Raw genomic sequence first — 15708 nt, 5'->3', positions numbered from 1 at the left:
TGTAAATGCTGTGTAAACAGTTGTTATACAGTTCGCGAGGTGAACAGTGCTCAAAGAACGAGAGGGAATCTCCGGGTTGTTTTTCCAATCCCGATCTGCGGTTGGTTGAATCGGCGGATACAGAGGGCCGTGTGTGTGTGTCTGTGTGTGTGTGTGTGTGTGTGCGCGTGTGTCTGTGCGTGTGTGTGTCTGTGCGTGTGTCTGTGCGTGTGTGTGTGTGTGTGTGAGTGAGTGTCTGTGTTGTGTGTGTGTGTGTGCGTGTGTCGTGTGCGTGTGTGTGTGTGTCTGTGTGTGTGTGTGTGTGTGTGTCTGTGTGTGTGTGTCTGTGTGTGAGTGTGTGTGTGTGTGTGAGAGTGTCTGTGTGTGTGTGTGGTGTGTGTGTGGGTGTCTGTGTGCGTGTGTCTGTGCGTGAGTGTGTGTGTCTGTGTGTGTGTGTGCGTGTGTCTGTGCGTGTGTGTGTGTGTCTGTGTGTGTGTGTGTGTGTGTGTGTGTGTGTGTGTGTGTGTGTGCGTGTGTCTGTGCGTGTGTGTGTGTGTCTGTGAGTGAGTGTCTGTGTTGTGTGTCTGTGAGTGTGTGTCTGTGAGTGAGTGTCTGTGTTGTGTGTCTGTGAGTGTGTGTGTGTGTGTGAGAGTGTGTGTGTGTGTGTCTGTGCGTGTGTGTGTGTGTCTGTGCGTGTGTGTGTGTGTGTCTGTGAGTGACTGTCTGTGTTGTGTGTCTGTGAGGTGTGTGTGTGTGTGTGTGTGTCTGTGTGTGAGTGTGTGTGGGGGTGTGTGTGTATCTGTGTCTGTGTGTCGATTAGTCAGAGTGTCAAGGGTTACGGAGAGAAGGCAGGAGAACGGGGTGGAGAGGGGAAATAAATCAGCCCTGGTGGGGGTCTGATGGTCCAATGTGAATCGGGTTGTGTACGGTGACGCTTCAGTATTTTGGATGATAATTTACTTTGCATTTTGATTCTGAATCGAGCACGAGGGCTCACAGGGCCAAAAGTGCCGTTCCTCTGCTACATCTCTCAATAAAATTCACCCACGTGCGATTCTAACCGGCTGGCGGACATCACACCAGGAGATCTCACTCTCACCACCCAATCCTTTATCACGACGTTAGAAGGATGTGTTACTGGCCACCCCGTTCAGGGAGTCAGCCATCTTTATCGAGAGGTTATCAGACGGGACGACGAACTTGTTTGCCGAACGGTTCTGCGCACTGACCCGCATTGCCGAAAGCTGCGAGTGTGGTTCTCCGGCGAGACTGACGTTGTGGTGGGAGGGGGGGGGAGTTCCGTGGCCTCAGGTCCGGCGCAAACCAGGCCCACCCCCCCCCTCCCCCGTGACGTGGGGCCGCCTGTTTGCGGCCGCCGGAGGGGAGGGGAGGCTGAAGGAGGACCCCCCACTGCCCCAATTGACAGTGGACGCTCTCTACTGACAGCCTGGCGGAACACGAGCCGGGGATCATGATTAGCAGACCGCCACGGGCTCGTCCCCCGCACCATCAATCTTCAGGGCATGGGCCGACTGTGTGCGATTACTGCTTTCGTAATTGCGGGTGCAGAGCGCGACTGCCAGTACCGCGTTTTGCACCTGGTCATCCCCCCCACCCCCACTGCCGGAGGAATGCTGGCTTGTTTGTTATACACAGGGGTAGGAGGGGAGGGCGGGGTGGAGATAGGTCTCTGCCAAAGGAGGTGTAAGGTGCTCCCTCCCTCCGCTAGCCTGCAGGTCGCCCTTGGGCAAGGTGTAGCACCTGCTTAGCCCCCGATCAGGGTCGCACGATTTGGTCATCGCTGGGTGCGGATCGCGAGCCCGATTTATTCGTTCAACCTCGCACTCAGCAATCCCGCCATTTAAATCTCCCAGCCTAACCGCAGGGCAGTTCACAACGACCAACTGGTAGGCCGGAGGAACCCCAGCCGGTCACGGGGAGAGGACGCGCAGACCCCTCGGGAATCAAGCCCGGGTGGCCGGGCTGGTTCCAGCTGGCAGGAAGTCAGGCTCGCCTCAGAAACCGCTGACCTCCTGGGATTCCCGTGCTCCAGGGGAGGGGTCTGCTGTGCCTTTTTCACCACAAAGCCGGTTAGATCCTTGACGATGTGTACACCAGATTCTTGGAGCTGCTCGCCCTCTCAACCCCAGGTCCACCGATGTCAATAGGGGCTAGCCCGTCTCCATTCCTCCTGCAGTTCACAACCAGCTCCTTTGCTTCTGTGACGTCGAGGGAGAGGTTGTTTTCTGGACACCACTGTGTCAGGGTAATGACTTCCTCTTCGCAGGGCTTCCTCGTTATTGTTTGAGATAAGGCCAATCAATGTAGTGTCGTCAGCAGATGAGAGCTGTGTTTAGTTTATCGTTCATCTCTGTTCAGCTCTCGTCCACAGCACAGCTACAGAATGTTGCACGTGCGTTAACACTTTAACGCTAACCATGACAATAGTTGATAACAGCAGTATATTCAGGAGTGTGGCGATTCTGCATTGAATCCAACACGTCTTTCACTCAACTTTCTGCAGCTACGCGAAAGTTTAGAGCCCTGAAGAAAGCTTCCAGCTGGGGTGATTTTTGAGAAGGTGCTGCACTCCCTGCTCAGCTCTGCACACAACACACTGTGATGGCAGTGGAATTAGAGGTGGGGGAACATTTAGCTCATTGAGAGATGCAGCACGGTAACAGGCCCCTGCAGAACCCACGCTGCCCGATTACACCCAAGAGTTTCAGTGAAACCACCCTGAACCAACCAGCGACAGCAATAACAGTTCCTTCTACCTCCGAAACCGGGACACCGACAGGCTGGAGCGGAGCTCCACATGGGGGCCGTGTACAAGAAGGGCCAGGGTCCCCTCGACTTCCCGAGGACAGTGCAGGCGGAATCACCTGCAGCTCAACATCGGTAAGATCAAAGAGACGGTGATGGACTTGGAAGACTAAGGCTGCACTGCTCTGTTACTACCGATGGTGAGGACGTGGATGTGGGGAGGACCTACAAGTACCTGGAGGGGGCACCTGGATGACAGACTTGAGTGGAGGCTGTGTACAAGTAGGGCCAGAGTCACCTCGACTTCCTGAGGAGACTGAGGTCCTTTGGAGGGTGCAGGCCTCTCCTTCACGTGTTCTACCAGTCCGTTGTCACCAGGACAATCCTCTATGTGGTGATGAGCTGGGGCAATGGCATCAACACGGGTGATACCAACAGGCTCAATAAACTGATTAGAGAGGCCGGCTCTGTTACAGGAGTCAAACTGGACACACTGGGGGCCGTGTGGAACAAAGGACCCTACGGAAAATCCTGGCAATTCCGGACAATGTCTCTCACCCTCTGCGTGCCACCTCGGCTGAACAGAGGAGCCCTTTCAGTAACAGACTGAGACAACTGCGCTGCTCAAAGAGCACAAAATGAGGCCATTCTTACCCTCGGACATTAGGCTCCATAATGAGTCAACCTATAGCCGGGGAAGTGATGATCCCCTCCTGTCAGATTGTTTGGGGTAACATTTTTTTAAAAATTCTTTCTTACTTCTCTCCTAATATCTGTAGATCTGTGTACTTGTAATGCGACTGTGACATTAATTTCCTTTGGGATCAATAAAGTATCTATCGATCTATTGCAGAAATTTCTCTGAAGTAAGTTGAAGGAGGAAAGTTTGTGGTTTTAATTTATTCACTTAGAGCAGGGTTTACCAAACGGGGGGTCCACAACAGGAATCGCTTAAATCAAAGTTTCCTCGTCCTTCTGAACCTCTTGACCACGTCCGCACGCTTTTACGCGTTGAGTTGTTGCCGCGTGATTGGCCGATTCAATATTCGCACTAACCAGCGGGGGGTGCGCCTAGTAAGGAGGCCGCCGAGGAAAAGCAGGGTTCAACAAGGTGCCTCACGAAGAATTAACTAAGCAGAATTAGAATCTTCTACCACAACAACGCTGTTATTATTACACCTTTCCAGAATCTGGTCTCCTATCTGCCCCTCGATGTCCCTGTTACTCTCGGGTGGTCTATAAAAAAACACCCAGTAGAGTTACTGACCCCCATCCCGTTCCTAACTTCCACCCACAGAGACTCACAGACAACCCCTCCATGACTTCCTCCTTTTCTGCAGCCGTGACACTATCTCTGATCAACAGTGTCATGCCCCCAACCTCTTTTGCCTCCCTCCCTGTGCATGGATTGGTTAATGGACGAGGAGTTACAAGCTAGAGGAAATAGTTATTTGTAATTGGAACAAGGTGACCAGTGAGGTGCCACAGGCATCGTTGCTGACAGCCAAGCGGCTCCCAATCCATTTCATTAACTTGGTTGATTTTACAGGGAAGGCTCCGTATCATTACAACCGAACCAATTTTTCATCTTTGCCCGCTCCTCCTTCCATCCCCCTAACACACCGATATTTCTCTTCTCCATTCTTGAATTCATGTTCTTTCCCCCCGACATTCTCTCCCACCTCACTTGACCCGGAGGTTCCCCTCCTGCCATTCCCATTCCCAACAAACTGCAGACAACTCAGATCGGAGCAGCCTGTCGGACGGACTCGGGCAGCTCGGCTGTCGCAAGGATCATCACAGGAAATCCTCCGAACAAATGCAGTAGGTATATACAACAGTTCCTCTCTGCGCGAGGGGAGAGAATACACCACAGTGTAATAGTTAATGCATTAATATTTCATGCATTATTATTGCTCATTGGTAAATTATTATTCTGTACTTTATAATTATAGTTAAGTCTGCACATTGCTAAGCGTGTTTTTAAATGTTGCTGCTATAATTAGATAATTTCCCAGTAAGGATCAATAAAGTATTCATTATTATTATAAACCATGACTTCAAACTGGCTGATTATTGATCCTTTTCAAATTAGGCTACGTCTACACTAGACTGGATAATTCTGAAAACGCCGGTTTCGCGTAAAAACAATAGGCGTCCACACCAGGCGTTTTTAAAAATATCTCTGTCCACATTAAAACGGACACTTCGGCGAATCTCCTCCTCCTGGCATGTGCAGGACACATCTACCGAAAACAACCGAAGAGGAAGCGGTTACGATTTCCGTTTCCGCTGCGGCGGTGTTCTATTGCGTTCATGAAAACAATGAAATTCCACGCTCCTGCCGCCATCTGTTCCGGCACGTCCTGACAGCGTTTTCAGATTTCTCCGGTTACCCCGTCCACACAGCTCTGCCCAAGCGGCGCTTTCAAAATTACACACCCTGGAGAGCGTTTCCGAAAATCTCCGTTTTCGGGGGGACAGAAACGCCATTTCAGTGTGGACGGAGGGTAAAGATGAAGAGAAAAGAGCTTCGGTTACGGATTTATTCGGTTGTAGTGTGGACGTAGCCTTATTCTTTCTTCCTCCCGCAGTATGTCGCGTCACCAGCACCTGATCAATTCCACCCCCCCCCACCCCCGTGCTTTGTATTCTGAATACTGCTCCAGAGATCGTCTGCACAAGACGGGTGACCCCCAGCCATTATCAATACCCTTTAGAGATCGTCTGCCTGGCGTCGGTGGTCGCATCACCGCGACTCGTGATCTGCACCGGCTGCTCACACGACCTGCTCCCATGGCTTTATGTGACCCTGATCGGGGGGGCTAAGCAGGGGCTACACCATGCGCGAGGGTGACCTGCGGGCTTGGCGGAGGGAAGGAGCGCCTCACGCCTCCTCTGACAGAGACTCTACCTCCGATACATTCTCAACAATAAAAACTTGACTTCGGACTTCAACCGCAGGACGTACAGCATTCCAACCCAGTCCCCTCCCCCCCCCCCCCCCCCCCCAACCCAAGACAGAAGATAGAGAAACAACGGGGCATGAGCTCACGGTACTTGCCTCAGGATAGGCTTCTCTCCCAAACGGCGGCGGGAAGTCCACGTCCCCCCACTTGGATTTGCAGATGTAGTCAGCCGTGGCATCTATCTTCGCCGCCATGTCCAGAACGAAGACCGCAGAGTCCGTGACAACTGCAGCAGGGAATAAGAATCCCACAGAGTGAAGGGCAGGTCCGGAGCAGTACCCGGTTTCAGTATTTGCAATGGTGTAGAAAACCTGCGTCCCGCAGAAACCTCCCCGTTACCTTTCCAATGTCCTACACTGTACACAATCTTGGGCAAAGAGACAAGCTATTTCATTCTGTGGCAATTCCTTACGATGTGCACTGAAGGACGCTGAGCTTTATAAAAAGGCATTGATCAGTCCGCACCTGGGAGTGTGGTCAGGGGTTTTGGGCCGCCCATCTATCCAGGAATAGATGCGCTGGCCGCGGCGAGAGTCCAGAGGAGGGTCACAAGAATGATTCCGGGAAACGAAAGGGTTAACGTGAGAGCAGCGTTTTACAGTTCTGGGTTTGTACTCACTGGGAATTCAGAAAAATTGGTGGGGGAAATCTCACTGGGAGCTGCCCAATACTGAAAGGCCCAGATCGGGGGTCCCAACGCAGCCCCCTCGGTTAACGGTAGAGGCCCGTGGCATCACAAAGGTTGGCCTAGATAGGGTAGATGCGGACAGGATGTTTCCTATAGTGGGGGAGTCTAGGACCAGAGGACACAGATATAGTGGTTGTGGAGAGGATGTTTCCTATAGTGGGGGAGTCTCGGACCAGAGGACACGGATAGAGTGGATGTGGAGAGGATGTTTCCTATAGTGGGGGGGGGGGGGGTGTCTAGGACCAGAGGGCACAGATAGAGTGGATGTGGAGAGGATGTTTCCTATAGTGGGGGGAGTCTAGGACCAGAGGACACAGATAGAGTGGATGTGGGGAGGATGTTTCCTGTCGTGGGGGAGTCTAGGACCAGAGGGCACAGATAGAGTGGATGTGGAGAGGATGTTTCCTGTAGTGGGGGAGTCTATGACCAGAGGGCACAGAGTGGATGTGGAGCGGATGTTTCCTATAGTGGGGGAGTCTAGGACCAGAGGACACAGTTAGAGTGGATGTGGAGAGGATGTTTCCTATAGTGGGGGAGTCTAGGACCAGAGGACACAGGTAGAGTGGATGTGGAGAGGATGTTTCCTATAGTGGGGGAGTCTAGGACCAGAGGGCACAGATAGAGTGGATGTGGAGAGGATGTTTCCTGTGGTGGGGGAGTCTAGGACCAGAGGACACAGATAGAGTGGATGTGGAGAGGATGTTTCCTATAGTGGGGGAGTCTAGGACCAGAGGACACAGATAGAGTGGATGTGGAGAGGATGTTTCCTATAGTGGGGGAGTCTAGGACCAGAGGACACAGATAGAGTGGATGTGGAGAGGATGTTTCCTATAGTGGGGGAGTCTAGGACCAGAGGACACAGACAGAGTGGATGTGGAGAGGATGTTTCCTGTGGTGGGGTAGACTAGGACCAGAGGGCACAGCCTCAGATTAGAGGGACGATGAGGAGGAATTTCTTTAGCTACAGGGAGGTGAATCTGTGGAATTCATTGCCACAGACGGCTGTGGAGGCCAAGTAATTCGGTGTATTTAAAGCGGAGGTTGATAGGATCTCGATTAGTCAGGGCGACAAAGGTTACGGGGAGAAGACAGGAGAATGGGGGTTGTGAGGGATAATAAATCAGCCACGATGGAATGGTGGAGCAGACTCGATGGGCTGAATGGCCTAATTCTGCTCCTGTGCATGTTTTCTTTTGACGGAGGAGCTCAAGAATGTCAAGAGCACAACTGCCCCCCCTCCCCACTCACCCGCGCCCCCCACCACCTGCTAACAGGACTACCGGCCTGGAGCTGCACACTTGTGGAAAGGGCTGACCGTGTCCTGAGCTAACCTGAGCCCAGCAAACGCAGCCTGACCCCGCCTGGAACTGGTCTGGAACCGGCCTGACTTTGTGGGGAAGATAGATAGTGATCTGGTAGGCAAGAAAGGGCTGGAGGATTGTTTTTTAAAAGCATGTTTACGTTGTAAATACACCCTGCTTTTCACAGTCAGCGAGGAACCGTTACAGAAGTGGATGGCCCCACCTCGGAGATACGGAGGTTACGCCAGGTCAGCCGGAGTGTTCTGTTCCCTTCCTTTCAACTCTTTGACGGTCGGGGAATGTCTGGGAAATTTACGTAGGCATGCATCAGTTCCATGCTTCCGTTCCAACAACCTGCACGTCTGTTTTTAACTGAACCAGTGAGAGGTAACTGGTGTCAGAACGGTTGCTGTGACGCGTCTAGTCTGGCGGTGTGGTGGGCAGTGCTTGTCGCTCTCATTTTCAGCTCCCACCGCCGGCCGGCGGTCTGGGGAAAAGGAGAGCTGAACGTGTCAGCCTCTCCCTGTCAGGACACGGCCCCTCCGACAGCAAGCCTCGTGCCGCACCTCCTCGCCGGCGACACACACGGAAACTGAGCTCCTCTCGGACTCGGGGTGAGCGACAGAGGACGGGGAGGAGGTCTGGCCCCTGCGCGGCGTAGTGCGCCAAGCCCACCGGCGCGTGGACACACCCCAGTGCCCGTGGACCAGATCCCCAGCCCCACTGCCCTGTGAGAGACACAGGCTACGGGAGTGAACCCAGACTGCAAGTCCGGAGTGGAGCCCCTCAGGCGGCTGCTCGTCACTGAACACCCTCCTGCTGCGGCCGAGCTGGTGCCACACGTATCGCTTCGTAAGCTCTCCTTAGGACCACACCGGCACCTCAGGATGCCCAGACCTTCCACCCAGGCCTGTGATGATGAGCCTTCCAGACAGACGGTTGCCAACCACAAGAGGTAATTGTTAGTTGTGATACAAGGCAGAATGAGGCCATTGAAAGGTTAAAGAGTCGTGGTAAGTACACAGAATACAACTCTGAGGTTCACCTTCTCCAGACAGCCATGGAATACAGAGAAACCATGACTGCCGTTGAAAGAAAAGACATCAGACCCCACCTCCCCCTACCCAGAAAAGGGGAAGAAACAAAAACTCGCAAACCCAAATACCCCTCAGCATCGCTCCCCACCACCACCTCGCACAAGAACTAACGTATCGCCCACCCAGAAAACGGCATGACTGACGTCAGGACCCCCCCCCCCCCAACCCACTAATCGGCAAAGAAAAAGACAACACAGGAAGCTGAAGGAGACCAACGTGAACCACGGCCCACAGCAGATAATTTCTCAGAATTTCAACAACATCCTCCACCATCTGTTCCGCCATTCCATCACGGCTGATCTACCATTCTCCCGCCCTCTGACCGCTGACCTGGCTAATCAAGAGCCTATTAACACAACACACACAAAACGCTGGTGGAACACAGCAGGCCAGGCAGCATCTATAGGGAGAAGCGAGACCCTTTGTCAGTACTAACTGAAGGAAAGATAGTAAGAGATTTGAAGGTAGTGGGGGGGGGGGGGGGGGGAGGGGAAATGCAAAATGACAGGAGAAGACCGGAGGGGGAGGGATGAAGCTATGAGCTGGAAAGGTGATTGGCGAAAGTGATACAGAGCTGGAGAAGGGAAAGGATCATGGGACGGGAGGCCTAGGGAAAAAGAAAGGGGGAGGGGAGCACCAGAGGGAGACCGGGAGACCGTTTCGCTGAACACCTAGGCTTGGTCCGCCAGAGAAAGCAGGATCTCCCAGTGGCCACACATTTTAATTCCACGTCCCATTCCCATTCTGATATGTCTATCCATGGCCTCCTCTACTGTCAAGATGAAGCCACACTCAGATTGGAGGAACAACACCTTATATACTGGCTGGGTAGACTCCAACCTGTTGGCATGAACATTGACTTCTCTAACTTCCGTTAATGCCCCTCCTCCCCTTCTTACCCCATCCCTGACATATTAGTTGTTTGCCTGTTCTCCATCTCCCTCTGGTGCTCGCCTCCCCCTTTCTTTCCCCTGAAGCCTCCCGTCCATGATCCTTTCCCTTCTCCAGCTCTGTATCACTTTCGCCAATCACCTTTCCAGCTCTCCACTTCATCCCACCCCTCCGGTCTTCTCCTATCATTTTGCATTTCCCCCTCCCCCCCACTACTTTCAAATCTCTTAGAAACATAGAAAATAGGTGCCATTCGCCCTTCGAGCCTGCAACGCCATTCAGTATGATCATGGCTGATCATCCAACTCAGAACCCTGTACCTGCTTTCTCTCCATACCCCCTGATCCCTTTAGCCACAAGGGCCACATCTAACTTCCTCTTAAATATAGCCAATGAACCAGCCTCAGTTGTTCCCTGTGGCAGAGAATTTTACAGATTCACCACTCTCTGTGTGAAGAAGTTTCTCCTCATCTCTGTCTAGGCCTTTCGAATATTCAATAGGTTTCACTGAGAGCCCCTTCGCCATTCTTCTCAAGTCCGGCAATTACAAGCCCAGAGCCATCAAACGCTCCTCATATGTTAATCCTTCAGCTCTTGCAAACGCCCCCCTCCTGTTGACATCCTCTGGACCCTCTCCAATGCCATATGTTCTATCTGGGAGTTTTTATTAAAGCTCTGAAATGCTAATTCGGCCAGAGTTCATTCAATTTTACTAGGCTTCAGGCGCGATGCAACAGGGAGTCCTGGCCGAGCTCTGCTATATTAGGAAAACCTGAAGTTTAAAGACCATAACGACACTATCAACCAGGGGCGATCACATCTACCCACTCCGCTTTGTCAGCCTGCAGAATGAAGGCATTTTCGAAATCAAGTAATTCTCGCTTACCCAGTGGGTTAATCTCCAGGTAGGTGAAGAAGAGATCCTCGTACAGGTTGAAAAGCCCAACGATGAAAGATGCCAGAATGCTGCAAAGATGAAGGAAAAACGTCACAAGAAAGACCGAAGTAACTTTTATTATCAAAGTACGCCTAGGTGGGTAGGAGGGGAGAGTTGATGCTGCTTGTGCATGGGGGGGGGGGGGGAGGTTTGTGTCTTTTTTCTGTCATTCATTCCCTTATGTTTCGAGGATGTTGGTGGAGAGTAAGAATTTCAGGCTCTTGTATGCATTCACTGATATTAAATTGTACCATTGACAGCACAACCCGGAGATCCATTTTCCTGCGTGTGTACTTGGCAAATCTGTAGAGTAGAAACTGTAAACAGGATCAATGGAAGATCAAGTGGAGTGCAGGAGACAACAAACGGTGCAAATGCAAATATACATAAGCAGCAATAAATAACGAGAGCATGAGATAAGAGTCCTTAGAGTGAGATCATTGGTTGTGGCAACATCTTCATAGATGAGTTTTCAAGAGCTTGATGGTTGAGGGGTAATAACTGTCCCTGAACCTGGTGGTGTGGGTCCTGAGACTCCTGAACCTCCTTCCTGATGGTTCAGGGGATAATAACTGTTCCTGAACCTGGTGGTGTGTGTCCTGAGGCTCCTGTACCTCCTTCCTGATGGTTGAGGGGGTAATAACTGTTCCTGAACATGGTAGTGTGGGTCCTGAGACTCCTGTACCTCCTTCCTGATGGTTCAGGGGATAATAACTGTTCCTGAACCTGGTGGTGTGTGTCCTGAGGCTCCTGTACCTCCTTCCTGATGGTTGAGGGGGTAATAGCTGTTCCTGAAGCTGGTAGTGTGGGACCTGAGGCTCCCATACCTCCTTCCTGATGATTGAGGTGTAATAACTGTTCCTGAACCTGGTGGAGTGGGTTCTGGGACTCCAGTAACTCCGTCCTGATGGCAGCAACGAGGAGAGCGCACGTGTCCTGGGTGGTGGTGGGGTGGGCGGGAATCTCTGATGATGGAAGTTGCTTTCCTGCGACAGCATTTCATGCAGACGCGCTCGATAGTTGGGAGGACTTTATCCGTGATGGACTGGGCTGAATCCACCACTTTCTGTACGGTTTTCCAGTCAAAGGCACAAGACGTTTACATTAAAAAAAAGTCATTTAAAAAAACACTAAAGCCTTGGCCTTAAAATGAGGGTGACAAAAGAGAACAGGCAGAGGCCAGGAAATGAGCTGGAAGTGCACAGGGAAGATAGAAGTCAGAGACAGGGTGGATATGTGCAGGAGGGGATTGAACAGAGGGCAGGTTCGAGGAAGAGTCACAGATTGAAGGCTACGGGCCTGTGCTCGCTGGAGTTTAGAAGAATCGGAGGGGGTGGGGTATCTCACTGAAGCCTATCAAATGTTGTAAGGCCCAGAGTGGATGTTTCCTTTGGTCGGGCGGACTAAAACCAGAGAGCACAGCCTCAAAATAGAGGGGTGTCCTTCTAGGACAGAGATGAGCAGGATTTCCTTCAGCCAGCGGGCAGTCAGGTGGCTGTGGAGGGCAATTAAGGCAGAGGTTGACAGGTTCAGGGCGAGGAGATGCAGGGGAAATGGTTCGGCCATGATGAAATGGCAGGGCACTCGTGATGGGCCGAATGGCCTGATTCTGCTCCAATGGTCCGAGAGGTGCGAGAGGGGAATGGAACCAGGACTGAAGCTCACAGAGAAGGGCAGATGCACCCTGCTTCTTACCTCAGACAGCGAGATTGTGAGACAAGAGTAATATATGAGAGACAGAGAGAGAGACACACACACACAGATGGACAGATAACAAGTGTTGCATTATCAATCCTAAAACTTGTGTTTATCAGTATCGCAGTCCTGCAGTAGCTGGGGAAATATAAACACGATTATATATATACACTGAGTTGCCAAACTGTGAAGCCAGATTTTGTTTTTCTACAACACTGCATCTTTACTCTTGACCTGTTGGCAACTCCTCGGGATCGACAGCCCGTATATGGAACTGAGTCCAAGTTGCCGGCTCGACACTCAACCCAGCACGGATGGAAAGCGTGCTAGGAGCTGGCCGGATTCAAATCGGGACCGCTCGCCCCGAACTCCAGGGCAGATGTCAATACGGCACCAGAGCAGACATGGAACCGATGATCACGTTAAAACGAAAGTAATCGGCTTATCTTAGTGTGACATGCGTTCAAACTGACACTCTACTTCCTTAGGAGCTTGCAGAGTTTTATCACGACACCTAAAACTTTGATAAACTTCTATAGATGAGTGGTGGAGAGTCTACTGACTGGCTGCATCACCGCCTGGTATGGAAACACCAATGCCCTTGAACGGAAAATCATATTAAAAGTAGTGGACACGGCTAAGTTCATTATAGGGAAAGTCCTACCTACCACTGAGCACATTGACATGAAACACAGTTACAGAAAAGCAGAATCCATCATCAGGACCACCCAGGCCGTGCTCTCTTCTCGCTTCTGCCATCAGGAAGGAGGTACAGGAGCCTCAGGACCCACACCACCAGGTTCAGGAACAGTTATTACCCCTCAACCATCAGGAAGGAGGTACAGGAGCCTCAGGACCCACACCACCAGGTTCAGGAACAGTAATTACCCCTCAACCATCAGGAAGGAGGTACAGGAGCCTCAGGACCCACACCGCCAGGTTCAGGAACAGTTATTACCCCTCAACCATCAGGAAGGAGGTACAGGAGCCTCAGGACCCACAACACCAGGTTCAGGAATAGTTATTACCCCTCAACCATCAGGAAGGAGGTACAGGAGCCTCAGGGCCCACACCACTAGGTTCAGGGTCAGTTATTACCCTCAACTGTCAGGCTCTTGAACCAGAGGGGAAACGTCACTCGCCCCATCACCGAAATGTTCCCACAACCTATGGACACACTTCCCTGGACTCTTCATCACACATTCTCGATATTGTTTGCTTGTTTGTTAATTATTGTTTTTGCACTCACACAGTTTGTTGTCTGCTGCACACGGGTAAAACGCCCGGGTTTGGCGGTCGTCCATTGGTTGTGTCATAGTCACTAGTCAACAGATTTGCTGAGTATGCCCACAAGAAAATGAATCTGTCAGGGTTCTATATGGTGACGTGTATGCACTTCGATCATAAAATTTACTTTGAACTGTGACCAATCAGTATGAAATGACCCTATCTGAAAAATATGTGTATTCCCTAGTCAAGATTAAGATCAAATGACTTACAAAAGCAGATAGTCAAGCATGTTAAAGATTACCCATTATCAACCGGAATGCTAAACGTGTCTGATGTGAGAGAACTCCACTAGTGCTTATATACCGAGTGAATTCCAGCAATAGAGCTACATATTACCACATTTACTGTTTGCGTAGAAACCGTTTCAATATTTGTCCAAACTCTGAGCCAGTTCACAACCGCCCACTTTCAAGCTGCTCGAACGTAAAACTGAGACTATTTCACCAAACCCTCCAGGGGAGGGCCACAACCCCGTTGCTGGGTTCCGAGGCTTGCCTGCCTCGCTGACCCGGAGTGCTACGCCGGCGGGGGTCGGGGCTTTGTGCTTTGACTCCTGGGAATGCTCAAGAAATTTTCCCCATATAGATTAATGGTAATTGCTTCGCTTTACGACATTTCGGCTTACAAACGGTTTCAGAGGAACGCTCTACCTTCGGATAACAGGGGGAAACCTGTATCTCTGGTTTGATAATGCCAGACCACATTCTGTACATGCTACAACAGCGTGGCTTTGTAGACACAGAGTGCGTGTGCTTGACTGGCCTGCTGACAGTCCAGATCTATCTCCTATTGAAAATGTATGGTGCATCATGAAGAGGAGAATCAGACAAAGGAGACAACGGACTGTTGAGCAGCTGAAGTCTTATATCAAGCAAGAATGGACAAAATTTCCAATTGCAAATCTACTACAACTAGTATCCTCAGTTCCAAAACGATTAAAAAGTGTTATTAAAAGGAAAGGGGATGTAACACAGTGGTGAACATCCCTCTGTCCCAACTTTTGTTGAGTGTGTTGCAGCCATTAAATTCTAAAATACAATTAAGTTGGTCAGTAAAACTATAGAAAATCTTTCCTTTGTACTTTTGTCAGTTGAATAAAGGTTCACGTGAATTAACATATCACAGATTTCTGTTTTTATTGCATTTTGGAAAACATCCCAACTTTTCTGGAAATGGGGTTTGTATATTTTTTTTAAAATCAGGCACAGTGGTGGGGCAGGCCTTCAGGGTTCTAACGTTTAACCGTCATTCAATCTTTGGGGGCACTCCTCTGTTTTTGTGAACATTTGCGAAGAAGAAGCACTTCAGGGTGTATATCGTATTGAGCCGTGTCCATTTGCATAATGTTATAACGACCCCGCAGAGTGCTGACTTACACAGCACTCAACCTCCGAGGAACTGCTCCTCAGCATTAAGCAGGGGTTCAATGTCTATCACACATATTTATATATGTTACGTTTATCATTGTGTTCTTCATGATTGTCAGGTGTTTTTTTTTGCGTTGCATCGGTTCCAGAGTAACAACTATTTCATTCACCTTTACACTTGTACACTGGGAATGGTGTTAAACAATCTTGGGAATAAATGGGGAATGACAGAGTGTGGGTCCTGAGGCTCCTGTACCTCCTTTCCTGATGGTTGAGGTGGTAATAACTGTTCCTGAACCTGGTGGCGTGGGTCCTGAGGCTCCTGTACCTCCTTCCTGACGGTTGAGGGTTAATAACTGTTCCTGAACCTGGTGGTGTGGGTCCTGAGGCTAAAATTGGAGTGGGACGTGGGGGTGTCTGAACAGGATGGTTGATCAGATCTACTGCCTTGGGGAAGAAACTTATAAGATGGCATGAAGTTCAGTTTTTTGCTTCAGTGGCCTTAGAGAACTCTCCTCAGAAGGGGGCTTTGGGAAAAGACAGTATGCAGGGTGGGGAGTGTCTGCAATTTACTTTTTTTTCCTCCCTGCCTGCTTCTTTTCCCCAGACGTGTACAAATCCTGCAGTAGAGGTAGATAGCAGCCAATGGCCCTGACGGTTTCAATAGACAATAGGTGCAGGAGTAGGCCATTCAGCCCTTCGAGCCAGCACCGCCATTCAATGTGATC

The 15708-nt window shown here is 50.7% G+C and overlaps 1 protein-coding gene across 1 annotated transcript in view; it reads right to left on the bottom strand.

The window, feature by feature from the left end:
- The window catches only part of LOC132385611 (ATP-citrate synthase-like), a 174275-nt gene that overhangs the window by 99772 nt on the left and 58795 nt on the right, over positions 1-15708 (bottom strand). Inside the window, exons 10-11 of the mRNA XM_059957784.1 lie at positions 10578-10657; positions 5806-5940 (exon numbers count right to left, since the gene is read on the bottom strand). Coding sequence (XP_059813767.1) covers positions 5806-5940; positions 10578-10657 — 215 coding nt within the window. The remainder of the gene's footprint in view (positions 1-5805; positions 5941-10577; positions 10658-15708) is intronic.

The sequence above is a fragment of the Hypanus sabinus genome, assembly GCF_030144855.1.
Source record: "Hypanus sabinus isolate sHypSab1 chromosome X1 unlocalized genomic scaffold, sHypSab1.hap1 SUPER_X1_unloc_16, whole genome shotgun sequence".
NCBI lineage: Eukaryota > Metazoa > Chordata > Chondrichthyes > Myliobatiformes > Dasyatidae > Hypanus > Hypanus sabinus.
This window is presented reverse-complemented; position numbering and strand designations above follow the sequence as displayed.